At 39.5% G+C, this 21,770-nt stretch overlaps 1 protein-coding gene across 2 annotated transcripts in view; it reads left to right on the top strand.

Moving 5' to 3' along the window:
• PCDH11X (protocadherin 11 X-linked) overlaps window positions 1-21,770 on the top strand; it is a 417,732-nt gene that overhangs the window by 174,861 nt on the left and 221,101 nt on the right. For both annotated transcript variants that reach the window (XM_088173063.1, XM_088173062.1), the window contains one exon: window positions 16,330-16,401. In XM_088173063.1, coding sequence (XP_088029189.1) covers window positions 16,330-16,401 — 72 coding nt within the window. The remainder of the gene's footprint in view (window positions 1-16,329; window positions 16,402-21,770) is intronic.

Genomic DNA, 21,770 nt, shown 5'->3' with positions numbered 1-21,770 from the left:
TTTATTGATGGTGGTAATGCAGATGGCTGCTAATAGATACCTAAAAGGTTGGGAGAGTGAGAGAAATGAAACAAACATCTGAACTTCAACTCTCACTGCAAGAAGGTTTAGTTTAGTAATTTAATCTTTGGAGTTCAATAGAAGGCCTACTTGGGGTCCTTTATCTGGAGTGCTGAACAAGTTCTTCAACTTCAAAAAGGAAGGAAAAGCTGTAAGAAAAATACTCGAATGTGTTTTTAAAATAAGGAACTGACAACAAGCCATTTCTGACAAAAACCAGAAAACAAAGTTTTCATTCTTTCTTAAAATACTGATACACCTACAAGGACTATTAGTGTCATATCAGTCACAAAGCATCTTTGTAGTTCTGCAATTATATTGAACCTATGGCATTTAAAATTTTTGAGAAACTGGAGAAGGTTGCTTAATTAAAAAAAAAATCCAAAAAACCAAACCCCCAAAAACTTTTGGAGCTATACACTTTGAGATGTTGAAATTCACAATAGTTGCATAGTTGAAATAAATGAAGTTGGTTTTGTACAATTAAGCACTTCAGTATATTCCTTTACTTATTAACTTTGAGATACTGCACTCTTCATTACCTAAGATGGTGCACATCTATATATGTGTGTGTATATATATCCAAAAATTATAGAGTATAAAAGAGATGGGTGTTAATTAAAATAGTGGTTTTATTCATATACTAAAACTGTAAAGATTGATAAAATACTTATAAATTGATGTGCAGAGGAAAAAAATAAACTACATTCTTTTAAAAATTATTAATATTTTATGGTGTGCTTGTACACCCAATACCACCTGCCATAATATAAATAAACAGCAGCACAGCTATCTCTGGTTGTTTTGTATTTCATAAAGATATTGGGCACAAAAGATGAGCTTTGAGAGTTCCTTGGGGAAGTTGATCTGGGCTGAGAGGTTTGGGTTTATTCCAACCCAAACAGAACAGCAGGCTGGGGAATTTGAAAGAATTTCAGTGAAGTTGGAAGTATTCTTTTACCTTGTGACCACAGTTGTCACTGAGCACAGACAAAGCCATTTCCTGCTGGTGGGACATTCCTGCTCATACCTGTTTGTGGTGAGCAAATTTTATTCTGGCCAGAGCAAGTCTCCTGGTGACAACTTCTATAAAATGTGCTTGTCATGCTGCCAAATACCACAGTGCAAGTTCCATACAAATGGGCATGGATTCTGGGGTTTCTGAGAAAAAAAAAAAGAATTCTTACAGGTGTGGGATTTTATAGCATTGTTTTAAATTGGTAGGAATCTCACAAAGCAAGCCTCCTTTATACAGCCTTAATAAAAAGGGTTTAAAAATCAGGTTGCAGAAGATGCTTTTACTCACACATGATTTTCTTCTCATGGGCTGCTGTTTTCAGCTGAATAGTCACATTTACATGAGAGGAACCTAAACACATGTCTGTGAGTGTTTGTGTGAGCTGTGACTGCCAGCACACCTCCAGCCTGGGGAACGAGGGCTGGGGAGGGAGGAATGGATGCAGACATGGATTTTCTGTGCTAGGGATACCTCACCTGGAAATGAGAATAATGGCCATGACCTCCAGCTGAGTCTGTTCTCTCACCAAGTCCTACATGGTAGGAAAGAAGGAAGATTTCAGCTTTGGAACAATCCCTGAAAACATGTATTCAGTTTGGATTTACCCCCAGCAGCAGGGATTGGGGGTTGTTAGTAGATGATAAATCCCTGAATTGTGGTTTTTCCCTGGGACATGCTGCAGTTTGCTCTGAGTTATGGAGCAGTCAGTGATTGAGGAGAGCCTGGCAGTAACTTTGAACTCTGGGTTCACAAGGCCAGGGTCAGCACGGGTTTATTTTGGTCTCGGGGAGGTGATCTCTGTGCCAGTCTCAGGAATTCACATTCCAAGCCCAGGAGCGTGTGCTGTGCCAGGGATGGGGTGTTTGTGGTTAACTTCTCCAGGTTTATCTGTGCAGCACTGGCTGATAATGAAGGGATGATTTACCAATGCTGAGGGCACAGTCAGCATGAACCTGTTGACATCTAAAAGCAGCAAAGAGCATGGTGAGCCTCAGGAAACTGTAAAAGCTTTTTGCTTTAGTGAATGTGTGTTGTGCATTAGGGAGCTGACCTTAGCACCCCAGCATGTTTAATTTTGTTTTTATTTTAAATTCTCTGAAATACCTTTTTTTTTCTACTTCATGCTAAAACTATTGCAACTTAGAGCTCTCTCTCATGAAACTTGCAGAGTCAAACTAATTGTATTTATTTAACATGTGGAGTTGAAAGCTGATCATCGCACACTCTGCAAGTACAGGACAACACATCTCCTGCTCCTACCTCGTGCTTTCCTCCTTTAACTGCTTGCATTTATTGCTGAAACACAGTTTTCCACGTCGTGTAAATTACTGGAATAGCAGCTGTTGAATGATTGAGGGACTGCAGAGGTTTTGCTGTGGCCACGATGCCAGTTTGGATGTGGGCAGTGAGGAGAACCCTGCAGTGCTGTGCTCTGCCCTGCCCGCACCCAAAAATGTGCTCAGATCCCCCGAAAATGAGTCAGTGCAGCACACACACGGTGACTTTTCGGCAGGGCTCTCTCTCTGTCTCCTGCCAGCAGGAGCCCTTGTGCTGTTTGGGGCTGGAGATGAGCCAGGCTCTGCCAGCTCACACCCAAAGTGTGCGGGCAAATGCAAATGGGCACAAACAAGGAGCGCCGCGCTGCTGAAGCTGTAAAGTACACGAGAACTAACACGGGCAAATGTGAGTTGTTTATGAAAAACGTGTTGGAAGTGCCATAGGGTGGAATTATCACTTATAAAGATCTCACTCCCACAGGCGAGAATAGCTTCGAGGTGCTGGGAAATAAGATCTGCACTGCTCTCCGGAGATCATGTCTGTTTTGTCTTAATTATTATAGTTCTGAATATTGTTGCTCTTTAATGACGTATGGTGAAGTCCCTGCACTCCAGCCAACAGTACATAAGATTAATCCTGAAAAAAACAACATAATAATTTAATTTAATCCCTCTAACTTCTTCAACTAGAATTTAGTGAGCAGTCACTGTGTAACTTACTGGACCTACAAAGACACCTGGGTGTCAGTACACAGATCTTCTGCTTTTCATTTTCTTCTAAGATGAACAACACCATTTATTCTAATATTTCTGTAGGAGAGATAAGTTTACCATATCTGTATCCATTGTCTTCCTGTCTTTCTGACTCACCTGATGATGTGGTGATCTTTGCAGAATACAAAAGCAACTCATATGGAGTTATGGACTTGCTCCAAGAAATCTGAGCAGCTCAATCTTAATTATGGTTTGGATAGCTGAGGTACAGAAACTACTCTCTCAAAAAATAGAGCTCTTAAACTGTATTTTTGCATGACTGATTCTAGTCATTAATCACTTGAGATCAGGTCCTAGGTACTGTGGTGCTTTTTTGTTATTTTTCTTGGGTTTTTTTGGTTGGTTGGTTTGGAGGGGGGGGGTTGCGTTTGGGGTTTTTTTTTTGTTTATTTTTATTTTTTCTTGTTCTGTTGTTTTTTTGTTGTTTTTTGTTTTTTTTTTTTGTTTGGGTTGGTTGTTTGTTTGTTTTTTTCTGTTGTACTCTAATAGTGAGGCACCTGGAGCAAAGTGAGAGCAGCATTCCCAAAGTGTGAGCTGGAAAAGGCATTTCCTAAGAGAAGTGCTCGTGGTGGTGGATGCTGCTCTGTGTGAGAGCGTGATTTTGAGGAACTTTTTGCAAAGTCTCAGTGTTCCAACCGTGTTCCAGCTCTGATGGGAAGTGATGGCAGTGGGACTGGGAGGGCTGAGGGGTCAATTGGCTCTGTCTGAACCCAGCTGGGATGGCAAATGCTTAATCCTAAATCAATCTCCCTTCATTGCCACGGAGAAATGCAAATAAAAGGTGATTACAGCTTTCCTCTGGCAGGCAAGAGGTGAGGCTTCAGAAAAGTTGCAAGAGTCAAAGGATTGATTTGTTGTGGAGGATACTCAGAGGAGACAGCAAATCAATTCACTGAAGCCAGAAGTTTGTGGGAGGGTCTGAGAGGACTTCTGGCTGGGGAGGACTAAGTTAAATGCTGCCCCAAAATAAAATGATGTAGATAAAGGTGGACGTTTGTGAAAGGAAAAGAAGGGATGTGGAATTAAATGCAGATCTAAAGCAGCAAAGAATCTACTCTTGTGGTTGGGAATTTATGATAGAGGTAAATTAAATAAGCCAATTGTTGGCAGAAAAGTGCTTGGAGAGGTTTTATAAACTAGAGATAGCGTCAAGAGGACTGAGAAGGTAAGGGAAAAGAAAAAAAAAATCAAATTCAAATGTGTTTCTAGGAGGGAAACGTTACCATTTTTAAAGTCTGATTTCTGGTAGAGATATCATAGTAAACTTTTGTAAGGAGATGACACCACTCAAGTAAAGCCTTAAATAGTTATTTCCTTTAGAGCCAAGGAAATAAGATTTTTATGATAAGAATCTTCCACACTAATTTTTGCTGAAATCAACTGGTTTCCCTAAAGTAAATATCAATGAAATCTCTACAGTAGACAATTTCTTTACAGTAAGAGGTAAATGTAGGAAAAATATGTGGAGAAGTAGAAAAACAACTTCCACGGTACTTTTTGTCTGTTGTTTTTTTTTTTAAATAATGTGATATTATATTTATATAATGCTATATATTTATAGACATAATCTGAACAGAAGTTGAAATATGAATTCTGTATTATTGGTGTTCTGTCTAGGAATGATGAGTCATTCTTTGTGTGATGAGTTGGGTGCAAGGAGAGAGACAATTGAATTTCTAATGTGGTTTGTTGAGTGTTAGGAATAGAAATAGAATATGAAACTCTATCTTCTATTTACTGATTTTTGGCCTTGCTAAAATTGTTTAAAAAGAGACAGAAAATCCACATCCACTTAAGAATTCCCACGAAAGAGAGAAGCAAGGTTATGTAAAATTCCTCACTCTCAGGATTCAGGACAAGGCAGCATTAGGTCTGTTGTCTTGCAGTTGATGTTTATCATACATATTTAATAGAGAAAACAGTTTTGCATTTTTTTATTTGATCTTCAGCTTTCCAGAAGTCTTCCTCCACTGCTGCTGATCTTTTGTCTCACATCAGTCGTGTGACACGTGCTCATTTTGCTGCGTGTCACAAGCAGGTGGTTTTGAGGGAACTCTTTCATGTCATTTCCTTTGTCATGTCATTTACCACTTTTATTAATTATTTTAGCTGTGATTTTTGTATTTGCAGTGGTTAAATTTCCTTAGTATAATCAGTGTTTGTCTACAAAGGAGAACAAATGTCTTTTCATTCCCTGATTCAAAAGGTTTGTCTTTTTGGGCTCTTCAGTTGATACATTAATCAGCAGTGCCTCTGAGCACCCACTGACTGAGCAGCTGTGACATTTTCCTTCTTCCCATTTTCCTTTTGATTCCAACTCTTTGTTTGCTCGAGACACAAAACGTGCAGACAGTTGTGGGCTGTTGTCAGCACAGGTTCCTTGGCTTGGCCCATGGGAATCTTGCTGGGGGTTGTTTGTGCACCGGGGTCGGGCGCGGGGATTTTGGAGGATGTTGAAAAGTTCATGATGTTCAGTTTTTTTTTTTGAGTTGCACTTCATTCATCCTGAGCAGCTCTGAGCTCCAGAGAGCACAGCCAGCCTATCTGCACTGCCTGGAAAATTCCATTTGGTGCAGTCAACACGTGTTACACGGCCCCTTCTTTCTTCCCAACTGCTCCTTTGAGATAAGCCTGCAAGAGTAAAGAAAGGAAAAAATATTATTTTTACCTTTTGAATGCTGAGACTTTTAGATATGTAGAGATATATCATAACATCTTTACATCCCTGTAATAAAGGTGTTTTATCTTTATTTACGTTGTAATGGAAAATGACAAGAATACTTTAAGGGTTGTGGGACAAATCCTTACTTAGGTTGTTTCAATATGTTTTGTTTGATTTCTCTCGGTGATTATGTTTCAATTCACACAAAATACAAAGCTACACTTGAATTCAAAAGATCAAATAGGCTGCAAAAATAAAGAGTACGGACTCAGATTATTTTGGGTTATTTTATGAGGTTTGATGCTTTGGGGTTTTGGCTTGTTTTTTGTTTGCTTTTTTTTTTTTCCTGCATGGATCCTTGAACCACTGTTGTTGCTATAAAAGTCACTTGATGCAAGTTCAGGTCTTTCAGTTCAGTGAGTAATTTATGAGATGTAGGAACTGGAATAAGAAAAACCAGAGTATAATCTGATAAGGTTTAAGGGTCACTGTCATGTAAATTGTGGAAGTGTTTCATGTTCCTTAAGAAGAATTCCTGCAGAATTTACACCAGGAGATTTAGTGCAGTAATCCAGAGATAACAGAATGGTTTTTCCTGGAATGCATAGATCATAGGCATTAGAGAAGATCATACAAGACTTGCATAACAATCTTTATAAGTGAAATTATTCCCAGTCTGTTGCATCTGGACAGAGTAGCAAACTTTTAGAAAAGTATTGAATTTAATAAAAGCAGTTAGTGTGTCTGATTTCACTGCCATGTGTTATTGCACTCAATGTGTGCTTAATCTAAGACAAAAATTCAGTATAAAAGTTTAGAAATCCAGTGATGGCCACATTCCATGGTTTTTGCTTTCTTGTATTCCAAATGTTTAATTGCAAATCTCTCATGTGAGATATGCAAACCCTTCACCTTGCCTCAGAATGATGCCTTAATGATTTTTATCTCATTAACTATTTCTAAGAGCTCAAATTATTTCTGGAATTTGCCATCTGGAAGAATGAAAGCAATTGCCCCTAATAAACAAATTACCATTTTCCTTAACATATAAGAGCTCTGTGTAAAACACAGCAGTGACAATATTAGCGTTGTTTTCCTTAATCCATTAGGATACATTATTTTCTGCAGAATAAAAAGAGGGTGATTTAAAGTGAGCTTTGGTTCTGTAAGTTCATGGTGTGGCTTCATCTGCTGTGGGGGACACTCAGTGCTGGCCACCACAGGAGCAGGTGACCTCTGCCCCTGCTCTGAGCAAAGCTCTGGTCAGAGCAGGGACAAGATCACAGAGGAAACAGAGGCAGTTCTTGTCTTAAATATTTAACATTTATATTTAATATTTAACATTTCAAGACAATATCTGGATGAAGGAGTCTTGTGAAGGGAAATTGTGGCACTGGTGGACCTTGGCCCCAGTCTGTCAGGGCTTCCAAAATCTCTTTATTCAGTGCAGCTTCCCCAACCTGCTGAGGTTTCTGATGAATTTTATGTTGCCTCCTTCCAGAAAGGCAGCACAGCAGACACATTATATAGGTCAGCCAGAGAAATAATTTTGTAATGTTATTATTTATGTTTAGCTGAAAAAAAACCCAACAATTGTTATAAATTTATGATTCTTCTGAAATAGAATGAGTATTCTCTTGACAGCAAACCACAGCAAAACTTGTGACATCAAGGTAGAATTTTTCCTGTAACTTCAGAAGGGATTTCTAATAAAGATTGAGGATGGGTTTGGCATAACACAGGAGTATTGGGGGAAACGTGATGGGGCTTTGTGGCCATCTGTGATGGCACTTTGCCATTTAGAACAGGAGAAAGAATATTGGGATTGTTTTTCTTGATAGGAGACTGATGTGCAGAGCAGCCCAAGGGAAGGGAAGAAGCAGCAGTGGGGCTGACAGGCATCACTTTCTTGCTGGTGCAACAACAAAGTTTAGTGGATTTTTACTAGAAAAAAATATGGAGATTTTGGGCTCTATGCTGACCACATGTAAAGTATCAAAAGTCCTGTATATTTTTCCCAGGCTGTGATGCTCCAGCCCACAGACATTCTTGGCTTAGGTGGGTGATGGATCCTCCTGGCACGGATGTGCCTGGGAACAGCTGGAGCTGCTCTGACCTCCCCTGACCCTGGGCACTCACACCTGCCTCCCCCTGCTCTCCTTTACAAGTCACATTCTCTGCCTCCAGTCTGAATTCTGTGCCATAGGTTGGGATAGAGGCTGAATAATTTACTCAAAGTCATGATAAGGAGCAATAAAAACATTTCCCAGCATATTTCTCTATCTCTTGAGGGATTATTTATGGTTGGAGTGCTTGTTCTGGACATAATCCTGCCACCTGAAGAACAATCTGACTTTTTATTTTACTTCATATACTCAGAGCTACAATATGTACTAGAAAAAAATCAAACATACTTTATAAGACGAATAGTCACAGCTGGGGATAAGGAATATAAATAGGATGACATCAAATGAAAAGAACTGATGATCCAACAAGGCTTCTATAGATCATGTTGTCTAATGTCAGGAGAATTGCAGATTAGTCTTGCTGCTCTTTATGAGTAAGCCTATTTATCAACTTTCTGGAAAAATCTAATTTCAGGTGGCACATTTTCCTTAGTTCTGCCACACTTCAAAGCTTCAAGTGCAGAGGTTGGTCAGCCATTGTCCCCTGGCTGTAATCAGAGTGTGGGATTGCCATTCAGCCCTTTCTCCAGCAACCAGGTCCTTGCTACTCCTGGCTGACTCTGATAATGTAATTTGGGTTTGCTTGATTAGTAAAAAAGAAAAAAAAACGAGGAAGCCTTAGCTTTTAACAACTTTATCCAATTCAGACTTAATGTTCAGAGAGAAAGAGCAATTTAAATTGCAAATGTTCTCTGTAAGAAGCTGGATTTCTGTAAGGTATAACTTAGTCATGCCATAGAGAAAGAAGATGACAAGCCCTAAAAAAGAAAACCCCACATGTGGACAAGGTGGATCTGGGCAGAGGCTCTGCTGCTTTTCCTGAATAACCCACAGAAAGAGAAAGTGCTTTTATGACAGGATATGACGAGAAACGTGAATTTTAACAACTCTGGAGGAAATATGCAGGAATATAAAATTTCGTAGTTTTGCTACCATGTACTACATTTTTAACACAGTCACAAAACGGATTTGTGTACATTTATATTCGTTCTTTAAAAGCTAAGTAGAGCTCAGGCAAGTAAAACAAGCTGTTTGATATTGTGTTCTTTTTTCCACCCTTTCACTTGAAGTAAGAATACCTCAGCATCTAATGTCACATTAGTTTTATATATGTAAATACTTTCAAGCCAGAACATGTAGTGTAGGCATATTTTATCAGCTATTACCACTAAGATTTTTATATACATATAAACTAAAAAAGCTCAGCGTTTGTGAAATTTGAAGTAATTTTTTTTCTCCTTTAGGATTATCTGAATTTGTGGGAAATCCTCTGTTCTTATATCAGAAAGCATTTAACTGTGCATTGATTAAGAATTTCTTTATCATATTTGAAATCTGGGAAACTTGCTTAAGTTTATAAGCAATGATGTGCAAAATAAAACAGAAGGATAACACAGTTTCTGATTGTAGTTTAAATGTAATAAAATCAATTGTGCAACAGTCTTCACTAGCATATTCTCATAGGCATTTTTCTCAGGGATTTCAAAATGCTGCTATTCTTACAGGAAGCTTTAGGATAAATCTGTATAATTCCTGTGTATGACATTTTGAAAAGACTAGGGCTGTGAATATCACACCTGTTTGCTTTTAAGGCAAAAGCTTTCATGTGCAGAAAATAATGTTTCAATTAAAAAAAAAGAGAGAGAGGTAGAAAGAGGTCATTTGACATTACTACACTGCATTCAGAATCGTGTAGAGGAAAAGAAAATTAGAGCAATTTCAATAAACTGCTGACTCGGAACTGAACAGACTCAAGCATTTGCATCACCTGTTCAGAAAAATTGATAAGCCACAATTTTAGTATCACATTCCTCTATCAACTTGCAGACTCGGTGGTCTCAGTCTCTTGGTTTGTTGCAGTTTTTGCTATTGCTGGTTTCTCAACACCTGGATTTATTCTCTCTTGTTCCCACTTCAACTCTGTCATCATGTGGTGTCTGAAATCTGCAATTCTCTCTACTGGAGTTTTAGTTGGGAAGATACTGAGTAAGATGGCAAATACAAATAGCAGATGGAAAGAATTTCTACATAGTGTAGTGACTTTGCTTAGTGCTTTTCCACATGAACTGGATTTGATTTACAATTAAAAGTATATATATATATGTGCTTGTGAGATTAGTGAGTATTTTAATTTTTAATGCTACATACACTATCTGACATATCCCTTGGGATTCACAGGAAATCCTTTCTCCTTGCATAAAACCAACAAGATGCATTTACCCTAAAATTGCCCTTGAAATAGATAGTTTTTTTCTAGTAGTATTTAGAATAATTTCTCCCTAATGACATCTCCTTTGTGGTACAATGCTTGATCGTTGAATCCTGAAGTGCAGATTCAGGGTTTTTTTGCTTATGGTTGGGTTTCTTTACAGAACCATTAAGAAAAAGCATTTGCCCAGTGAAGATTCACCATGTAGGGATGGATTTGGCTGCTGTATAAAGAGCATTGTTCTTCTGTGGATGACCTCCTTGTGCAGAATGATAGTTTTATCCTTCTCTACATCATTATGTTTGCTGTACAAAAATCCTGCTGTGCTACATCATAATAACATGTAATCTTCTTGCTCAGTTTAGCTGAGATTTAAGGAGCCGCTGTTCATGGAAGCAGTTTTCTAAAGTCTGATCTATAATTTACCAGAATCAACCAGGCAAAAGAGCAAGAGGCTTTAGAAGAGGGATACAGCCCTTAAAACTCTTAAATGAAGATTAGTTTAAAGTTTTACAATCCGGTATAGAACCATCTGGCAAATCTCATGTCAGGCTTTGTTAAACCTCTGAGCATTCCTGGTGTGCTGCACCCCACAGCCCACAGCCTGCCTTTGCCTCATCCCTCTGCCTCCTGCCCTGCACCAGCTTTGCCCAGGGATGGATTGGAACAAAAGAGGGAAATAAGTAAGCCAAGGGCTGATTTCCCTGCAGGAATAGTGGAACAGCTGTGGGTGTGCTGCACCTCTGGAAATCGCGTCCTAATACTGGATGTGCCCTGGGTGATTTATTGCATCTCTCAAGGGGTACTTGCAAGCTAAAAGCTGCCTGTTGGCAGCACCATTAGAGACTTGCTGGGTTAAATTGTGGCTTTTGAGGCCAAGGAGGATGCAGAGCCATGTCACAGGGCGTTCTAGTACTGCCAGAGATGGAGCTGCAGTTGGTACAGCAAAAGAAACCAGTGTAGAAGTTGGCAGTGGTGATTCCAGGCTGCTGTTTACTCTGGAAAGCTGACGGTTCCTCTCACTCCTAAATTACATATCAGGGCTCTAGACTTGTGGGTTCTCACTGATCTCTCCACAAAGGGATCCTTATCTGTATCTTTATCTGTATTTTTGTCTTCTGGCAAAAGGCAGACCTTTGTTTCTTGAACACAAAGCAAAAACCTTCCCATAGGAATCCTTAAGGACAACTTCATTTCAGCTGTCCTATGGCTTTCTTTATAAATATATGAATCTTGGACACTCAGAATAATTTATTTAGCAATCTGTTACATAAACTTATTGTCACTAAAATTAACCCTTGTGTTCACCTTGCACATGGAGGATGTTGGGAGGCTGGAGGACTGCAGGAATCCAATTACCTGAAATCAACTTAGAGGCAAGAGGGAGGCACTGTTAATAGAGATAATCTCCTCAGGCTTACAGGGTTCCTCTGTCTCAGTGCAAAGGACAGGAAAATCAGTATACCTGATTTCCTGATTAAAATGTGCAACAGAAAAATAGCCAAGAGTGCACTTCCTGTCTAAAAATGTAGCTTTTGGCAGACAGAAGGTTCTCCAAACAGATAAACATTTGCAATCCCAACTATATTATGATAACATAGCTGATATACAACTCAAAAAATGTCTTTTGCTCTTTGTTTCCTAAATTTCACGTCAAGCCATATAAGTTTTCAGCTTGAAAGATTGTTTCATACAATATTTTTTTTAACTTTGCTGCAAAGTGCAGGAGTGAGACTCTTGGAGTCAGACAATTTTAATGCTGCTGTAGCAGTTTCTATGGCACCAGAGAAAAATGCAGAGTATTATCTTGGAATTTCAGTCTGCTTTGGCTACTCACAGTGATCAATAACCATTAGAATTACTGGTGGTAGTATCTGCCTAGATAATTCTAGGGCTTTTCCAGAAATCAGAATAGGTAAACCAAAGTTGTTGTGTTATAACTTATTTTCTTTTTTAAGTCAGGATTTGCTTTGAAGAAAAGCAAAAACTTGTTAATAGAGAATGGAATGGAGGTAGCATCTATCCAGCTGAACAAATCCAGTATTTAGTATTAGAATAAAACCTAATCAGTTTGAATTATCTCAGATGCTCCAAAGATCTCCCTTCATGTTTCAGAGTGAGGACCACTCTGAAGCATCCAGATCCATCATTTCATTAAAGACAAAAATGATATCTGACTTAAAACACTTTTATAACCTTTAAAATCTGTTTTACAGTTCATTTTCTCTGCTAGGTTTTGGAAGCCTGGATATTACCTGTCAAGTTGTCATAAGTAATTAGATGTTTGTTAACTTATTGCTCCTAATAAACAACGGGAAATATTCATGATGAATTTCATTTTCCCCTTAAAAAAATATTTAATAACTGCTTTGATGAAATATTAAAGCTTTCTTTTGCTGTTACAACCAGACAAAAAATTCCAAATATCAGCAAAATATTTTGTGCACAGTCTTTTTACAACCTGGTTATTATGCTGGACTTTATTGATTGCTAACACCATTGATCAGGGTAATTTCTAGGTGGTCAGGTGAAAGACTGATGGGACTGGCTGTATGATGGCTCAGCAAACCAAAACTTTTTTCATATTGAAAATACCTGAAAATTGGACCTGATGTAGGTAGACGGGGCTGCCTGGCCTTGGGGAACAGTTGAAATTGCTGCATTTCCCAGGGAACCACTAAGATAAAGGGAACCTTTTCAGCCAGCAGGTTTTTATGTGATTCCTTGTCTTTTTTTTTTTTTTTCTTTGCTCAGTGCCCATACCATAGTGTTGCCTGGAATGGGTGACCTGGAACAGAGACTAGACAGAGCAAAAGGAATAAAATAGGAATTTATTGAAAGGATTCACCTTGGGCAGTGCAAGAGCCTGGCTGGGGCTACACCCAAATCGAATCTAGGATGGATCCTGGTCATTATTTTTTATACTTTTATAAGTTTTGATTCATCTTGGGGTCAATTATCCAACCACAGCCCCAGGCTATGAAGTCTCAACCCCCTGGCTTGCCCCTTTCCCTTGTTATTGTTTATGATTTTTAGGTACCAGTTGTCCCTGATTGTTTAGCTGGGAAGGAATTGTGTTGTCCCTACCCTGTAAAGAGAACTCGCTAACACCTAATATGAAGTTTCAGAGTTACACACTAAGCAGCAGAGATTCTGAAAAATATAAAAGCTGAAACCCAAGGCATCAACAGTGACAGAGAGTGTCAGGCAATGGTTTGGGGCAGAACTTGTCTCCCTCAGCTCGAGCAGAGGTGAGGGATCTCAGGAGGAGCTGGATGAGTGCTGGGAGCAGGATCATTGTCCAGGTGCACCCTGTGCTGGTGGAACAGCACTTTGCTGTTACAGAAGTGAGGAGAGGTTCTTTAAACATGCAAAGAACTTCATTTATTGCCCCAGGCTTGCCTGTCACAGAAACTGTAATGGGTGTGTGCACAAGGGCTGAGGGAGCTCTAATGGCACTGCTGCAACCATAATCTCATATCCAGGTTGAAATAATCCCATCCTTTATCTCAGCACAACTCTCTTCTAGGCGTGGAACTTAAATGTTGAACTGAGGAAGCGGAGGGAACATAAACAAAAGACTGTGGCCACACCCAGCCTGTTGTTTCTTCAGGGGCATTGGGAAAGCTACAGAAGGCTGTAGGAAGATGCTCCAAGCGAAACAAGGAGATAAATGCTTCCAAAAACCTCCCAGTTTCACTAAAGCTTCTTTATCTGTGCTGGAAGAAAGAAGCTCCTGGGGGGGGGAGTGTCTCTCATGACCAAGTCTTTCTTTACAACAGAGGGAAGAGATCTTGTGGCTGGGTGCTGGTGTGCTCCATCAGCAATGTGTGTGTGTGTGTGTGTGTCAGGCAGGGCTGCTCAGGAGCTCTGTGCCCCAGGTGCAGCTGCTGTCACAGCAGGTAGCTCAGAGCAGGTGTCACACCTGCAGAGGTGCCCAGGGTTTTTTTGTTTTTTTTGTCACTGGGTGAGTGCCAGCTGTCCCCTGTGGGCTCACAGCCCGTGGGGAATGGGTTTGGCCACGCTGCAAAGGGATCCAACAAATCTGATCCTACAAACCCTCCCAGGCTGTCCTTGGCAAGCCAGAGCTGTGTGAGTGAACAGCATTGGGAAATGTGGAAATTGGGAAATTTCCTCACACAAAGATGTTTCCTGTGTGAGCAGAGTCTGCAGGGATCAAGGAGCTGCTGCCTGGATTTGTCCTCCCTGCTGGAATCTGCACTATTTATTTTCACTCTTCCTGTGTGCTGTCCCTAATTCCTGATATTTTACCTTCAGAGCGGGGTGAGAGGGTCTCCTAGAACTTTAAGAAGTAAAAGAGGCCAGCCTGAATAAAATTCAGCATTAAGTTCTTTGGGTCTTCATTAAGCCATGTCTAAGATTTAGTTCATGGTTTCCACAGCTACTCAAACACTTTAAGTGCTGTTTCACCTAAATGCACTTTTGCATCTGTTTTCCTTGTATAATCATACATTTTTTTTTTTAATTGATTTTTCTCTTTGCTCTCTGAGTGGACAAATGTTGTATAAAAAACTGGTGTGAAATGCCAAGAAAAATGATTTCTCAAGAAATAACGTGATTTTTAATGTCAGTTCCTGGCAGGCTGGCCCATGTGGAATTATTATGGTATCTTTAGCACCACAATTGATATGTTTAATAATTTTCATTGTGTGTTTGGGTCCCTTTGATGGCTGATGATTAAAGCAAGATTATAAGGTAGACTACATTTTCTTTTGAACACATGAAAAACACAACCTTCCCTTTCCAGATGCATTCATTTTAACTCTAGCATTCACTAAATCTGTGGTGATTTCTTTTTTTTCTTTTGAAATGCACTTATTGTTCCTATTTCAAGAATGAATCATATTCTATTGCTACCCCAAAATATAAGATAACAAAAAATGGTAAAAATCATTGCTTGTAATCTATTATTACAGGCAATCCAACCTGCCAAAACACAATTGCCATTTAATAGGGTGTTTTTTTGAAAGAAACCCTGTGAATGCTCCATGCAAACTCAAGTTGCCCACAAATTCTGTATTTTCAAAAACAATGCTTCCCTTTAAGCAGCTATAATTTGTTGTAAATGACAAAAAAATCCAAAGGCATCTCTCTCCTTTTTTTTTTTTTTTTTTCCTGGTCAATCCTTGCAGACTCCATGGGCATTTGGATCACTGTGATGTGGGACCTGGATAATGTGATATTTGTATTAGGTATTGTTAAAAGCAGTGTTCAAAGGGTAGTACATTAGAGCTGTGTTTCAGGAGAAGGAAAATCCTGGTACTACTTAAAAGTATTTCAGCAGGGGATTTTTTTCTAGTCTTGTGAATGCCACTGTTTCTGTTTTATGGCAACAAAAATTTATGGAGAAAGGAAATATGAGAGTTCTGTCCTTTACAACAACGTGTAAAATTCCCTCAGTGGAAGCACATGTGGAGAAAATTAAAAAGTGTCAACACCCTTTGCAAATGCTCAGTCCTAGTGGCCAAAAATCTCATGCATTAATTACTGCAGTACAGTAATTAGAGATTAATAAGAAATTGCAGCGTGTTTTGGTATTGTAAAAAAGAAAGTGTGAAGGATCAGAGATTTTCTTCGAAGACCACTTTGATCTATTGGATTATATGGACTTTTGGTTTGGGGTGGTTGTTCCTAACACATTCCAAGTAGTGGGAAGCTCTGAAGATTAAGGAAGACAAGGGTTCTCATCTGAAAATATGTCTTCACATCCAAATAATGCACCCTTTAAAAGTGTTTCCCATAAATTCCATTTTTGATTCATCCATTTAAGCATAACTGAGCATAACACAACCTGGGCAGGAAACAGCAGAGAAACCAGAATTGAGTTCCCTCTGAATTTCTGCTGCTGAACCTTACTCTGGTGGCAAATAATTTCATATTTTTTGGCTGAATTTTTATCTGTATGTACAGATGAAGGTGTGTACCACCACACCTTGAAAGATACAGCAACTCCATAAAAGTTTCTTAGATGGGGGAGAAAAAAAGTTACCTACAGCCTATTGCAAATCCTGATGCATCAATATATTATTGTATGGAATTTGTAACTGTTTTATTCCCTCAAGGGAAATTAATGCTGAATGCTGACTGAAATATCATTGTCACATCTTTTTCTCTCCCAAAAGCACACAAAAGAAGTGGGAAGGCCACAAACTCCTTTGAAAGAAACAACCTTGGAACCCTGGACTCAGCCACAGGTAGGCTGGAACAACTTTTCTGATCACTTATTTTTTGTAATGGTGGTTTCTGTCAGTATTCATGGAAATAATCTGCAAAGAAATGCTGCAACAAGTTGCTCTGTGGTTCTTCTGTCACATGCCAAAATGATTTGTTTTGGTTTTTGGCTGCCCAGACTATTGGTGGTGCCCTTTGAGTTAAAATCTGAGGTTTTTTTCTGAGCAAGTAATGCCAGTATTATCTTGCCTTCAGCCTGTGCTTCATATGTGCTTAAAAAATTTTGCAGATCTTGACAAAATAGAAGTACTGTGGTAATTTTATTGGTGTGTCAATAAACTGTGAGCATCTGGTGTAGAATGAAGTGCTGGATGTTTGTTATTTTGAGAGATCAACCTTTTGCTTGAGGACTTAACCAAGAATAAAGCAATAATTAATCATGCAAAAAAGCCATAAAGAAACATGGATATTAATATGCCATCTTTCTTAACACAGAATGGGTTTGAATAGTTTGTAGTTACTTGAGCAAATTGTTTATTATAAATGTTTTATGTGCAGGATTTCAGAGCCATTTTTGCTGTTTATTCCTCTGTATCAGTGCACTGTACTGCACATGGAATATGTGGCTTCAGAGCTGATGTGAGGGAAGGAAAGCAGCAGTGACATGTGAAATCCTACAAGTTAGGTTTGTTCTTGGGGCTCCTAAAACTTGTGGCAAATATGGTGTAGGAATTGAGAAGTAGAAATGAAAAATCCCTCACAGCTGTGTTCAAGCCTGAGTGCATTGTCCTTTGCTAGGTGCAATGCTGGCTGTGCAGGTTTCCATGGGACAGGCTGAAAAGTTGATTAAAATACAGAAGCTCTCAATTGGTAAAGTCGTCCCTGCAGTCACAGATCTGTGCTGTTGATGTTTGTGCATGCAGAGAGGAGATATTTATCTGTAAACCTGCAAGTTTTGTGTTGCAGGGAAGTCCCTGAGCTGCTGCTCTCCCAAGCACAGGATTTTCCCTCTTTTTCCCAAATCAGAGGCTCCCAGGTGCAGAGTGTGTCCAGTCCAAACCTCCCAAATCCTCCATCCAGGCACCTGCTAATCACAGCAGTTAAGCCTCATCGATCTGTGTCCGCAGTCAATAATGTTTATGTGCAGTCCTGCAGGGCTTGCTGAGCTCCTCAGCTACCAGCACGAGTTAACTCTTGGTGTGCAGGAGCAAACTGCAGGCAAGGGTCAGGTCCCTGCAGCTCCTGTGCATTGCATGCACGCAGCATCGTGGGTCGTGTCCCGGCTGATGGAGCATTGAGGGAGGGCTGGGGGGCTCCTCCTGCTTCCATCTCCTCACCTGCAGCTTGGAGCTGGGGCTGGGCTTGGCTTCTTTGGGAGCATTTTGGCTTCAGAGCTGAGAGAGGAGTTGTTGAAGCAGCTTGGTCCTGTGGTTGTCGTTTAGTGGGGCACTGGTGGGTGAATTTTGCAGCCACTTTTCCTTGGTGGTTGTGTGATTATTGCCAGCAGTCCTGTCAAAGGATTATTCTGATGCACTGTCCCAGTGCTGATGGCAATCCTTATTCTTGCTGAGCATACAGACCATCCCCATGTTGTTTGCTTCTGGAAACTGCATTTGCAACAGACTTACTTAATAACCACAAAGATTAAAATTTATAATTTTTTTGTCATTCCTATTTATTTTTTTACTAAAAGCCAGTCTGTTTTCTGAAACAAATACACACAAAGAAGCTAACGCTAATATGCTTTTTTATTTCTTGGAGAGAAGAAATGTAATCAACAAAATCAAAAACTGCTGGAACCATTATTGTAGCAGAAAATTAAATTAGTTGTTAATTCTTTCATGGATGTAATTCTGGCCACTGCAAATCCCTCCTTAGGTATTTTGTATAAAGTGAGTAAAAATTCATGGCATGGATAAAAGCTTTGTCTATTTTATGAGCAACAGGCAAATGATCCAAATGGTGCTCATAAAGCAAATGGTTCCCAACTCTAAAAGGAGGACAAATGTATTTAAAAGCTGCTGGAATGAACCACGGGTAAAGCCAATTCCTCTGTACAAAAAGGTGCTAGTTCCATGAAAGTTGTCTGAATCCCTCTCACTACTACACACAAGGGAGAGACTCACTTAAAAAAAAAAAAAAAAAAAAAAATCATTTTGTGTGCTTGGGCTGCTCAGTGCTGAGAGCTGCTGTGGGATGAGTTGTGTCAGCAGAGAGAGAATGAACAGCCCAGAGCAGGGTTTGTGTGCAGGGCCAAGGGGCAGTGAGGCAGAAAGAGCCACAGCTGGCCCTGGTGCAGCAGCAGGGCAGGGGCTGGTGCCCATCATCATCATCATCCTCAGCAGCAGGGCAGGGGCTGGTGCCCATCATCATCATCATCAGGGCAATTTCACACTGGGGTTAGAGCCTGGGGAAGCAGGGAACAGGGATTTGTGTGCCCAGGGAGGGATTTCTGCTGCCAGTGATGCCATGGCTCCCTCTTGCCCTCTTTGCTCAAGGTTGGATCTTTGAAGCAGCCAGGTTTTGCTGGGAATTTTGAAACAGCTCTGCAATTAAATAAATTTTTTAAAAAAATAAGAGATGTAGTGCTTTGTCAGGCTCATTTCTTCTTCTGTGTGGTGGGGTTTTTGTTCTTGGTTTTACAGCTGTGTTTTTTAGGGTTTTTTGGCTGTGGTTTCTGAAGTTCACAGAGCAGTAGGACATTGACATTGCAGGAATTCTTTTTGCATGGCCGTGCCTTTTAACTTGTAGTTTTCTGCATCTTTTTTTTTGTGAACTCAGTGAATGGTAACTGATGTTACTGCCTGGAAAATAAAGTATGAGAGGCTCATTCTGATAAATTTGGGACAAGACCTCTGCAGATAAGGAACACGTGTGGGAGTAGTTGCCCAAATAGACTTGTCATTGGTTTACAAGCTTTATTTAAATGCTAAATACCATGTATTCCTGTGGTTGTGTTTTTTGCTGCTTTGCCTGATTAAACATTTAGCTGATAAACCCTGTCAAGGCTGTTCAGAGCTACTGTGGTTAAGATTATGTATTTATAGCCTCCAAATTTACAGTCCATTATAAACAGGACAATTTGAAATCAAAGTAATCTGTGATTGTTTAAACTTTTGAGGTTGCTGGTGCTGAATTTCGTGTGGCAGTGACACGGAATAATATTGGTCACCATGATTCTGAATCAGAACAAATTGTTCTTCCAGACTTTGGCAAGGTGGGATTGGTCTCTTCTCCCAGGTAACAACTGATAGGATGAGAGGAAATGGCCTAAGGGTTTGCCAAGGTTTAGATGAGAAGGCAGGGAAAACTTCTTCACTGAAAACACTGGATTTAGGCTGCCCAGGGAGATGGTGGAATCACCATCTTCAGTCCTCCAGGATTCCATCATTAATGGGAAGATGAGTCTAGAAAGAGACAAAAGAGATTTACCATTTTCTTACTGAAAAGGAACAATGCTTGAGTTTAAACTGCAGTAGTGGCAAATAGTGAGGTTTGCCAGCATGACAGGTACAACAAAACTCCCACTCTTCAGTTGCAGAATATTTTGGATTTAATTTTCTTTTTGGTGACTCCTACATCACTGTCTATTATATGTCTCTGTGAAATAATTCATACAAGTGGTGCCTAGAGGTGTTCAATGGGATAAAATGTGAGAAGGTGATGTTAGTGCTGTAGCTTTTTATTTGTTTATTAATTGCAAGAACTCCAAGTGCTTTTAGTCGCTGAAGGTAATGGCTAAAAAGCCAGGATACAGCTGCATTAATCTTCCTGGCCCAAATGTAGTATAATTACTTTAATGAGCACGTTAATTTATCCAGGCTCCTCGTGCTCTTCCTCCTTCACAGCTCATGCTGTCAGTAGAAACCGAGACAATCATGACCCTCTCCTCAAAATTCTCTGGGGGGGATTTAGGGGTCTGAGGATGATGATGATTTGCACACTCATGTGTTAAAATAAACTGTATCTCACACCAACAAAGCTTTATTACCACCATTCCACAGCACTGAGCATCACAAGTAGGAGCAACAAGATCCAGACCAAATGCAACCATTTGTGTCTCAAAAGCAGAAGAGGATTCTTCTGAATCTATAGTTTTGTTTTCTCTTTATTTGTGTGCAGAGCACAGTCCATTTTTATTTTTATTTTTTTTAGCAAAATTACTTTTTCTGGAAAGGCAAAACCACTCAGACTCAAATCTAATTACAAATGATAGAGTGTAGGGTTTGTTTTTTTTTCTCAATTTTAAAGAATCACTTTATAATCTTGGAACAGTGGATAACAACATCACTAATCCAATATTTTAGCAGTAAATACGTTTGATGATGGGAATTGCTACACTAATCTTATATCCCTCCACAGTATAGTTAAGAAATCCACAGGGGGTTTTTACTAATCAGTTTTTGTAAAGTAAATCAAGTCATGTAATTCTCGTTGCCTCCAAATGCCCAGCGATGCAGGCACTGCCATGTGCAGCACTTTTTGTTCTTTTCATGGAACACGAGCCCTAATCTGCAGCCAGGCTTTCCCCTGAGCATTTCTGGAGAGAAAAGTCTCCAAGCACCCTCTGACAGAGATGTCTTATTAGAGGAGCTGGAAATTCACCTGGTTCCCCTCACCTCCTGCTCACAGGCAAAAAGCTGCCAATAATAAATAGAATCCAACCACATTTGCTACTCCACTTCTGATAAATGTGCTTGAAGGTACTTATTTAGGCACTCATTTTATTGACAAGTGAGATGTATTGCAATATGGCTTGTGGTTTGCTCTTGGCTTTAAAAAAACATTCAAAATTTAGATAGGTTTTGTTTGTTTTTTTTTTTTAATTATAAAGAGAGTGTTTTAAATTAAGAATAAATATTAGTAACTGTGGTTAAATATTTGAAGAGAAGCAATTAATAAGAATTTTGTGCATATTTTGTTCCCACAGTTCATGGTTATTGAATTATTGTTCGTGGAGTCCTGGTGTGCTCTGTTTGCTTAGGTCACAGCTTGAGCCTTTAGGACTCAAAACCAGTCAAAGTCAGAATGAAAACAAAGCTTTATTCCTGGTTTGGTGTCTTCAATAGAAACTAGCCACTAAACAGATTTATACAGTCTATTCACACCCATGTTATATTCAGTATTTACCACCCGTGTGCTTAAAATATTCCCATTTTATCTGGTGCCTTAGTAAATTCAAATATTCCTTGAATATGTTTCTTATTTAAAGGAACTTCAATTGTAATCCTGAGTGCTAACACAAAAGACTTGGTAAAATTAAAAAAACAAAACCAACACAGTAATAAAAGACCAGATCAGAGTAGAAGGTCTGGAGATCCTAAGTGCAATTAGAATTGTCTACATGAATATCTGAAGTGTTTTTGAGCACTCCAGTCTTAAAACTGATAAT

This window comes from Sturnus vulgaris, chromosome 14 (genome assembly GCF_052056855.1).
Source record: "Sturnus vulgaris isolate bStuVul1 chromosome 14, bStuVul1.hap1, whole genome shotgun sequence".
Taxonomy (NCBI): Eukaryota; Metazoa; Chordata; class Aves; order Passeriformes; family Sturnidae; genus Sturnus; species Sturnus vulgaris.
Note: the sequence above shows the minus strand (reverse complement) of the source record. Positions and strands in the feature narration are given on the sequence as shown.